Source organism: Hypomesus transpacificus, chromosome 18 (genome assembly GCF_021917145.1).
Source record: "Hypomesus transpacificus isolate Combined female chromosome 18, fHypTra1, whole genome shotgun sequence".
Lineage (NCBI taxonomy): Eukaryota > Metazoa > Chordata > Actinopteri > Osmeriformes > Osmeridae > Hypomesus > Hypomesus transpacificus.
In genome coordinates this window covers 743020-753283 of record NC_061077.1, presented here as the reverse complement: position 1 = coordinate 753283, position 10264 = coordinate 743020, and the positions used below count along the sequence as shown (strand labels likewise).

The 10264-nt window shown below is 44.8% G+C and overlaps 1 protein-coding gene across 1 annotated transcript; it reads left to right on the top strand.

The window, feature by feature from the left end:
* The first annotated feature begins 3804 nt into the window (after window positions 1-3804).
* srms (src-related kinase lacking C-terminal regulatory tyrosine and N-terminal myristylation sites) lies at window positions 3805-9967 on the top strand. Its single transcript, XM_047039299.1, has 8 exons — window positions 3805-4378; window positions 5513-5634; window positions 5828-5994; window positions 7045-7201; window positions 7347-7505; window positions 7685-7866; window positions 8084-8240; window positions 8419-9967. The coding sequence occupies exons 1-8, from the start codon at window positions 4032-4034 to the stop codon at window positions 8616-8618; spliced, it is 1491 nt and encodes a 496-aa protein (XP_046895255.1). The 5' UTR covers window positions 3805-4031; the 3' UTR covers window positions 8619-9967.
* The last annotated feature ends 297 nt before the right edge of the window (window positions 9968-10264 follow it).

The following is a 10264-nucleotide window of genomic DNA, read 5'->3' as shown; positions in this document are numbered from 1 at the left end:
CCAAAGAGATGTCACACACCTGGCTCCAGACAGAACCTGCGAGCCCCCCACTCTGGAACCCTGGCTGCCAGGGAAACAGAAGTTCTGGGTAGAGTCTGATTCCATCGTCGCTGAAAATTCCCCTCCATCTGTTCCTTGTCTGCTGAGAGTGAGTCTGCAGCTCAGACCTGGGGTCTACACAGACCACCGCAGCCAGCGTTAAGCCCCCTCGCCCCCCTCACCCTGCTCTCCTCCCCTGTGTAGGTCTGACAGTCTCCCAGACGATCTCACTCTCCTGTCTTCAAGCTGCCTTGATGCTCCTCCTGCCCATGGCCTCAGGAGACGACACACAGTCCTGTGGCCACATAACTGGCCACAGATGGAGTCATATACCTCACCATATGCACACAGTCAATACGGCCATATACCTGGCCACACTGTGACCTTCAACATAGATTTACAGTATACCTGTATAGGTGATGAGCTTGGAGGTGTTTGTGTGTGTGTGTGTGTTTCTGTGTGTGTGTGTGTGTGTGTGTGTGTGTGTGTGTGTGTGTGTGTGTGTGTGTGTGTGTGTGTGTGTGTGTGTGTGTGTGTGTGTGTGTGTGTGTGTGTGAGCAAGGGACAGAATGCCCCTAGTTCTTAAAAAGACCCGTCAAGCACTGCTCACCTTTTATAACGTCACACGCCACAAAACGTTGCTTTGTTGACAAAAACAAAAACGAAGAAGATTGTGATATAGTTATGCATTTGTATTATAGACAAGGTACAATTCAATGTACAGTTCCAATATGACGGTCTTAAGAGGAGAGATTGTTCTACAGCAGAGGCTCTTGCTAAACCCTACTCCACCCTTTGTTTGCCCCTCTGGGGAGTCAAACCAACAGGACTACAACACCCATAACTAGGCAGATGACAATCTTGGAAAGGTGTAATTTGCTCACTGTTTGATTTCCATTCCTTTTCTGTGTGCAGCTGTTGTATACACAGTGTGTCTGGGAGGTGTCTGGGGGAAGGCAGGATTTTAGCCATAATCAGAGCATTCTAACTCAGCCTCCTCAAGACCTGCGCCAAGCTCCCATAGGTGCCCACGGTCAACGCATTTATATCTGATTTATATTTTTATTATTATTAATGTTATTATTTTATATATATTTTGTAGTGCAAGTAAGTGGTCTTTTCAAAAAATATTTTGTACAATACCAACAACTCAAGTGAAGTTCCTCTGTATGCCTATACTGTACATTCCATACCAGGATGTCAACCAGTTTAACAAGCAACCTGGCTAGCATCACACCCGGGGTGTCCTGTCTTACGCTGCTCCTGATGAAACACGCTCCTCCACAAACAGGAAGTGCTCCACAAACAGGAAGTGCGCCACAAACAGGAAGTGCTCAGACCGTCTTGCTCTGGCGGCTGCATGCCCGTCCACCACTGCTCTGATGGGACCTCTTGACACCTAGAACATGTGCCAAGCACAGACCAAGCTTGCAGTCCATGTTCTTCAGTGAAAGTCCCTAGCTACTGTGACTGACCTCTTTCTTTCACTAGCTGTAGTTTATCTCGTCCCCTGCTCCTTCAGTAGCCAGGTGAATGAGTTCAGCACTTCAGTATTTTTAACATCCTGTCATCGTACTGCATTCAAAGTGTGTGACCGTGTCATCTGTGTTCACCTGTAGGGCTGCGGCATGACCTCCAGGGGGAGCTGTTTTGGTCCGTTCAGACAGACAGGTGCAGGAGTAGTGTGATGCTGGCCTAGATCCTCCGCAAATGAACACACACTTTGAAACTTATTAATCTGCTTTAGTCAGATGTATAGCTCAACAAAAAAGAAGAAAAAAAAAAGAATAGAGAAAAATAATTGAACCTTTTATTTTTCTATCAGGGCAGTGTACAGCTACAGTCAAATCAATATGGTCTTACGACCATCGTTAGTTTTTATGTTCGAATTTTGTGGTGCTTTTCTGTCTTAGTTTGATTTAGTCTTTACCACCTCCTCCTTTACCAGAAGCTGATTGTCTGTTTCCTCTCCCTTGGGATTTGAACCCAGCACCAATGTGAACCTGTATTCTCCTCATGATTTTGGACTCAGTGGAAGTGTGATGTTTACATGTACAGAGTTTTGCAACTTAATTTCTTTTTCTTTTTTCGTTTGTCTCATTCCCTCATCTATCAGCCATCCCTCCCTGTTTTAAGTTGATACCTAGTAGTACATTGAAGGGAAATGGGACCGGGTCTAGAGAAAGTTAATGTCATTTATTTACACTGTAAAAAAAAAAAAAAAAAACGAGCTGAATGTTGGGAGAGCTGAGTGTCTGCCTGTTTGGGACTCTCTCCTTTCAGTCACAGCTGCACCCAGGCCACTGGCCCTAAGTGAACTGGCCCTGGTGGGGTGGGGGGACCAGAAGGGGGGCACTAACTGAAGTGGGAAGAAAATTCCTCAATGAATGATAAGCCATTAACGTACCCTGTGTTGGGTTTTCAAGTCTATTCGTGTATTTAGCCAGAGAGAAAAAACTGAAGCGCAGCCACAAACCTCAGGAAAAAGGACATCACTTTTATAATATGTCCTATTGGAGGCCCATTTCCCTCTTTGATACCATATAAATTATATCAAAGGATTATTCTTTTTATATTTATTGTGTTATATATATAACAGTGGATACTTTTTTTCCAGTACATGTGGCTAAATATTTTGATTCTTTAGAAAGGTGTTGATAATATATATGTAAAACAACTAAAAGACTGAAGAAAAAGATGAAAAAAAAAAACGTTCTTTCTGTTTGTTTACACAGCATGGGCGGTTCATTGACTTAACATATCACTTTGATTTATGACAAACCAATGATCTGAGATTAAGCTTTTTTCAGTGTGATGTCACTGCTAAGGTAAAAATGTTTCCAAAACTTCAAAGTTGTGACTTTTTTTCTCTCCCAAGCTGTACGTCACAAAGCTAAATATACTAATAAAAAGTGTGCTATCTATCAAACAGACCTTTCAGTGTTTTTGTTTTCTGTATTAGGTTCACTTGCGTGAGATACTTTCACGCCTGTGTGCCACAGAAGGACATTGGTCAGACTCCATACTGCATTAAGATGGCTGGTGACACTGCTAGTTAGTTACTAACACAACCTCAAATAAAATACATTTTATAATTGAGAAACAGTAGGCAATAAATTACTTAAAATATGATTTTGTAAATAAAGACACTGAAATAAGGGTGTTTTCATCCTTGATTCAGTGCCTACTGTTCCTTGCAAAATTATTAACACTGTCAAACGGTTACAAAATAAATGTCAACGTGTTTTCCACACACCATGTTAACTGTGAAAATATCCCAAATATTTTGTATTAATTGTTATTATATTAAGGCCGTGTCATAAATATATATGGTTATGAATAGGCCTAATTTGACCAAATCTGGCAAATAAGCTACAAAGGAGAACACCTATTCAAATTGCCAAGGGCATTTGGACAAACCCTCCAGTTTGTTTACAGTAGGGCAAAGCGTAGGGTTTACAGTCAGTGCAGTGTTGAGTGGAAAGGAGACAGGTGTACGGAAAGCGGGAGACGTTCATCGCGCCAACACAAAACAAGAGTCCATGTGCTTTCTGCTTCCCCATACTGGCATAAAGCCTGCATGATAGACTGAATTGTTGAGGCAAATGTTTAGCCAAGAATAATGTGATGAAATGATCTTTAATTTGTAAATTAACTAGTCTAAATTGATACTCGATCGCTGGAGATTGTGTCGCCTCCTCGTCAAATATGTCGTTTCCGCATTCCCACAGCCCTCGAGTACCAGCCTAATATCCAAGATCCATCTCCACACTAAACCGGTTCCTCCTGAATATCTGCCCCGTTAGCGCTGGCGCTGCATATTATGTGTGCTGTGGGTGAGACAAGAAAGAGCTAAAGGAAGGCGTACCGAAACTGTAGGCAACTGACCTATTTGGAATAACAATAATTTTGGCGTCGTAGCCTATTGTTGTAGAGTGCCGACCCCCTTAATTTTTTTATCCTGGAGACCGCGGTTCTGCGGCAGGTTTGGGATGGAGGGCTGTTGTCGTACCTGCATGCCATGTTTGAGTCGTTTATGGAACTGCATATGGCCCGAACTCCACTACCCAAACATCACAAGGCCGGCGGAGATCCCTACCATTTCAGGTGATATCCGTGTCCCGACCCCGAAGAAGAAACCCACGCAGCTCTATGCTGCTCTGTTTGATTTTGAAGCCAGGAGCGAGGAGGAGTTGACTGTGAAGGAAGGTGACAAGCTGTCGGTCATTGAGAAAAGGGGAGACTATGTCCTGGCCAAGAAACTCACAGGCACGCTGGAATCCGGTTTGATACCAGCTAACTATGTGGCACTTCTACAGGACGAATTCGCTAAATACAAGTGAGTGCTGTTTGATTGTAGGCTATGCGGGGGCGGTATGCGGTATTATGTAGAATGTGTCTAGATATTATAGCCTTATTTCTCTCTGTTTCACAGATTTCATATAGTACATTGTACAAAATAGCATACATGAGATTGCTATAACAGGAGCTGTATGTGAACCAGCATAAATGATTTATTATCAATTTGGCCAAGTGACGATTTGATCTTTAAACTGTAGAGATAGACCACAGAGCTCCGCGTGGTGTGATCTTTTGAGTTGCTCAATGTCCAAAGTTTTTGGGCTACCGTGGTTGTGTGTGTGTGTGTGTGTGTGTGTGTGCGCGCGTGCTTTTGTGCGTGCTTTTGTGCGTGCGTGAGTCACTGCAGCAACCCTCTCTAATAGGGCAGCCAACACATTGTTGTTACACTAACAATGGCTCTGTATTACGTTTCTGTTGGCTATCTATTACAAAATACAAAAGGGCCAGGTTCAGTTTTTAAAGTTGTCTAAATACGGAATTAAATTAAAGTTATAGCAGGATTTGGAAATCCAAAACATTTGACATGACCTCATCTTAACCGGTACTTGACAGTTTTAAGTTGAAATGATTGTCATGGAAACACACCCAACACCAACTATCCACAAGGCAGCCGCACCCTGTGACTGAGTAAATACGAGTTCGGTCCAAGTTGATAACACACTTGAAATGTCACCTTAAATTTCACACTTTATTAAGATTGTTTTGTTGATTGTTAGATTAATTAAATTAGATGAAGATAAAGTAAATGTGCATTAACTGGGCGTTTCATTATGTGAGAACAAAGGGATATTTGAGAGATTGTTCCCTGATATTTTGTATTGTGTTCATACATTTTCGTCAGCTTGTCAGGTGCTTAATGTTTAGTTAGTGTTCAGTTAGTGCCCTGTGCGTGTGTTTGTGTGTGTGTGTGTGTGTGTGTGTGCGCGTGCGCTCACTCACTGTGCACAGGCAAAAGTGTCATATCATGTGTCTGCTTGTCCATATGAACATGCTTGTCTCTTTCTGTCTATTTGTTTCTTTCCCTGCCCCGTCCATCTTTCCACCCATCCGTTGCTCTCTGTGTGTGCGCGTGCGTGTGCTTGTTTGTGTGTGTGTGTGTGTGTGTGTGAAGGTGGTACTATGGAAACATCAACCGTTTAAAGGCAGAGAAGCTGCTCCTGGCTTCCCAAAACAAAGATGGCTCCTTCCTGGTCCGTATTAGTGAGAGCCATAGTGACGAGTACACCATCTCAGGTAGGCTTTCCTCTCTCTCTCCCTCACTCTTTTCTATCTCTCCCCCTCTTACACCATCTTAAGCAAGCAGGCCTCTTTCAGACATTCTCTATCTTTCTCTCTCCCTCTACTTAACCCCTCACTTCTGTCTCCACACTATCTAAACCAAGAGGTTTTCTTTTATTTATTTGTGTGTGTGTGTGTGTGTATACAGTCAGGAGTGAAGCGAAGGTCTTCCACTTCCGTATCCAGCGCTCTGTCATCGGAGCCTACTTTGTGTCTGACAAGGTGTCCTTCGCCACGCTGGGGGAACTCATCAAGTTCTACCAAAACAACTCCAAGAGCCTAGGGGTCCCCCTGGAGCAGCCCTGCACACAGAAGGTGGGTTTCAGTCCACATACACACATACACATACACACATACACACATACACACACAAACGTCCACCTACCCAATGGGGAGACTGTCAACTAAAGAAAGTTGAATATACCTAGAGTAGACTAGAGTACAGCAGAGTAGAGTACAGCAGAGTAGAGTACAGCAGAGTAGAGTAGAGCAGAGGGGTCAGGGGTCAGGAGTGACTCAGAGGTAGTTCCTGGAGACCCTCAGTGATTCCAGACTCTTCTCTCTTTCTTTCCAGCGGAGACAGTGAATCCCAGGCCAGGACAGAAGGACTGACTCACACACACTATAATATGGCACTTATAGATACAAACACTCAGATTGTTCTTTGAATTTCACTGGTCGACTTTTGAATTATGCCGTTTTTTTTTTTACATACGTTGCCTCTGTTTTTTGCAGCTAATTTATTGAATATTTAATCTTTTTAATGCACTGTCAGTGGTTTGTTGATTGTTGATTCTAGACTGACACGCAGATACCTCCAGAACAAAATCAAGTGTGTTATAGCCTATTATTTCAAGAGTTTTTGTTCTTATCACCAAAGTTTTTTTCACATTTCAAAGCACATTTCACATTGGTTTACTTGATTTTGGTCAGGTTTTTGTCAGTACCTGCCATATATATAGTCTTGTTTTCACAGTTTAGTTATTCGTTCTATGTTTTACCAGATCATTTCATATTCTGTGTTGCACTTGATTATTTCAAATAAATAATATATTGTACATACTAGGTTGTTTTTATTAGATGTAAAACCATCCCAAGCCATTTGAATATTCATTCATTTTGTTTCCTTCATTCATGAACTATATAATATACTATAACCGGATGTCTACTCAACTATTTATCGATATTGAAATGAAAGCTTGTTGGACAGTTTGTGTAAAACGTCTCTGCTATACCTCTAATCTTCATCTGACTAGATCTGTGAAGGTTTTTTCCTAAATGACCCATAGAATGAGTGAGCCCTCTGTTTGTCCTTTTGGATGCCCCTTGGTCTGACCTCTCTGCTGTGTTCCTCCCTTCCACCAGAGGGAGCTGTTCGACATGGAGCCATGGGAACGGCCGCGCGAGGAGTTCAAGCTGCACAAGAAGCTGGGAGAGGGGCACTTCGGAGAGGTGTGGGAGGCAGTGTGGTCCTCGGGGCCTACCCCCAACCAGAGAGTAGCCATCAAGATGCTCAAACAAGGTGTGTGTGTGTGTGTGTGTGTGTGTGTGTGTGTGTGTGTGTGTGTGTGTGTGTGTGTGTGTGTGTGTGTGTGTGTGTGTGTGTGGTAGTGTGTTTCTGTGGGAGAGAGGTGCCATCCTAATGTTCCTGCTGCTCCCCCTTCCAGAGGACACCAAGCAGGATGACTTCATAAAGGAGGTGCATGCGCTGAAGAACCTCCACCATCCCAAGCTGATCCAGCTGATGGCGCTCTGCTCCAGAGGAGAACCTGTCTACATCGTCACAGAGCTCATGACCAAGGGCAGCCTCAAGTCCTATCTGACCTGTAAGCAACCTGCTTCCTTGATCCAACTCACTAGTCCCCCCCCCATGTTCCCTAGCCCTCTACTCCCTAGCCCCCTATTCCCTAGCCCTCTACTCCCTAGCCCCCTATTCCCTTGCCCCCGTTCCCGTGCCCTTACTCCCTAGTCGCTCCATGACATAACGTCCCTGTGCCCCCTCCAGCTCCAGAGGGCCACATGTTGACCTCGGCCCACCTGATCTACATGGGGAGCCAGGTGGGCGAGGGCATGGCCTACCTGGAGGACCGCAGCATCGTCCACAGAGACCTGGCCGCCAGGAACATCCTGGTGGGGGACGACCTGGTCTGCAAGGTGGCTGACTTTGGACTGGCTCGGATCATCAAGGTTTGTGCGAGTGTGTGGATATGTGTGTGCCTGTGTGTGTGGGTGTATGCATGTGTGTATGTGTGGCCCTGTGTGTGTGTGTGTGTCTGTGGGTGTATGCGTGTGTGTATGTGTGGCCCTGTGTGTGCGTGTGTGTATGTGTGGCCCTGTGTGTGTGTGTGGCCCTGTGTGTGTGTGTGTGTGTGTCTGAGCGTTGGTCTCTCCCCTGGCCCTCCAGGACAGTGTGTACACGGCCAGTCGCAGCACCAAGATCCCTGTGCGCTGGACGGCCCCGGAGGCGGCCTTGTATCAGCGCTTCTCCGTCAAGTCGGACGTCTGGTCCTTTGGCGTGCTGCTCTATGAGATGATGTCACGGGGGAAGATGCCATACGACGGTATGCCAACAACACACACACACACACCCACACACACACCCACACACCATACACTTACAAATGGACCATTTGTGCTTATGTTTCTCTCTCCTCTCCTACCCTCCCCTCTCCCTCCTCTCCCCTTCTCCCCCCTCTCCTCCCTCTCATCCCTCTCCCCCCTCTCCTCCCTCTCCTCCAGGAAAGACTAACAAGGAGGTGCTGGAGCTCCTGGGTTCAGGCTTCAGGCTGCCCTGCCCCAACCGCTGCCCCCCCAACATCTACCACATCATGATGCAATGCTGGAACCCCGAGTGCTCCAAGAGACCCTCCTTCCACGCGCTGCACAGCCAGCTCGACAACATCTACTCACGGATCTACTTCAAGACCATCGAGGTGTAAAGCTGAGCTGGGCGTCTGTCTTAATGCAGACCAGGTCAGGCGAGCCAGGCATCAAACTGGGTCTGCAGCGAGGCTGGACAGCTGTTCCCCACCATAAGGAGCGGAGCAGAGGAGGAGGAGGAGGGGGAGGAGGGGTGAACATGGAGGAGGAGGAGAAGAGGAGGATGAGAGCTGAGAAGGCTGGCAGTGAAAAGGAGAAGAGAGGAGGGTGGTGTAGGTACCAAACACTCCAACAAAGGCACTGAAGAACCAGGAAAGGCCATGAAACGATTTTGGGCTGAACTAGGGTGGGGGGGGGGGGGTTCTAACGGAGGAATAAGGGTGGATAGAAGAGGATGACATAACAGAGGAGGAGGAAGAGAAGGAGGGGAAGAAACATGCTACGAGCTGCCCCTGACCTCATTACTCTGAATGATTATTATGACTAAACCACAGCAGAAAGAGAGCCAAACTGTTAAGGATTTCTGTTGATTACTGTCTCTTTGTGCCAACTCTTGCAATCAATATTTTGTTTTTTTCATGTGTATTTTAGAATTTTGCTGCTCCGTTATGAATTGTGGTTTTGTGCAATATAATATCCCTTCTTATTGGGTGAAGAATGGGAGTGACAAGAGGTGGGCAGGGTACAAGGATAGAGTAAGAAGAAGAAAAGATTGATTCAAAGATGGATTGACTGTTACAGGGCTCTGGTCTTGTAGCATACACAGGCAGCCAATCACACGGAGGCCATGTAGGCCAGACGGCCAATCACGGAGTGACAATGTTTACACTACAGAGACTCACCCTGTAAGACCCAGTTTAAAATCACAACATCACATTTACATAGCCAATGGGTCCTATTGTCTTGCCTTGCAATGCCATTGGATACATGTGGTCTTAAAAAAAAAAAGCAATTAGAGACCTAAAAGTAACGTTGTAATTTTACAACCAGGGGTCTTACAGTATTAAAAACAAATATGGAGGACGCCATGGTAGCTACAGATTTAAGTACACAGAGGACTTTTACAGCAGATTTTACTTAGTGACTAGAATTACCATTTTACATCCAATGCTATTTTTTAAACCTGATGCATGACATACTTATACTATAGCATAGGACTTCACACCTGAGCCTATGGGCATCGTTAGACTCTTTTTACTGGGGCACGTGCCCCAGTATAAATCTACTGTGCCCCAGTCAAATCTAAAGTTTGAGTTTTAACAATTTACTTTACTTTATTAGTCAGTGCATTTCGATTGATAATCCCAGAAAAAAATCATCACAGTATCCCTATCAACGCTTGTAAAAGTGTTTAACCGAAAACACTAACCGATGCAGAATTCCATGTCAGGCCACTGCAGCACGCACACACAAGTCCAGGTGTCAGACACGGCACACAAGTCAGAATTGAGGTAGGCTAAGAAAACATTACAAAACTAAAGATAGTTTCTAAATGAGACCTAAAGATCATCTTATTTTGACTAACACATAAAAACATTATTACATGAAGCTCAAAAAAACACTATTTGCTCCCAAATGAATGTGAAGAAAATGTGCGTGCTCACATTAACAATTGATGTCCCTGCCAAAGCTGATATAAAACTTGCGTCCCTGAACTGTTTTATAGTGGGTTAAGGGGAGTTTATATAGCCTAGTAGTGCATTGT

What these genes read in the sequence shown, in the direction of transcription:
- srms (XM_047039299.1), top strand. Translation starts at nt 4,032, where the DNA reads ATGGAGGGCTGTTGTCGTACCTGCATGCCATGTTTGAGTCGTTTATGG. An exon ending in TGACGAGTACACCATCTCAG is followed by an intron (nt 5,635 to 5,827) that starts GTAGGCTTTCCT and finishes GTGTGTATACAG; the next exon opens with TCAGGAGTGAAGCGAAGGTC. An exon ending in CCTCAAGTCCTATCTGACCT is followed by an intron (nt 7,506 to 7,684) that starts GTAAGCAACCTG and finishes TGCCCCCTCCAG; the next exon opens with CTCCAGAGGGCCACATGTTG.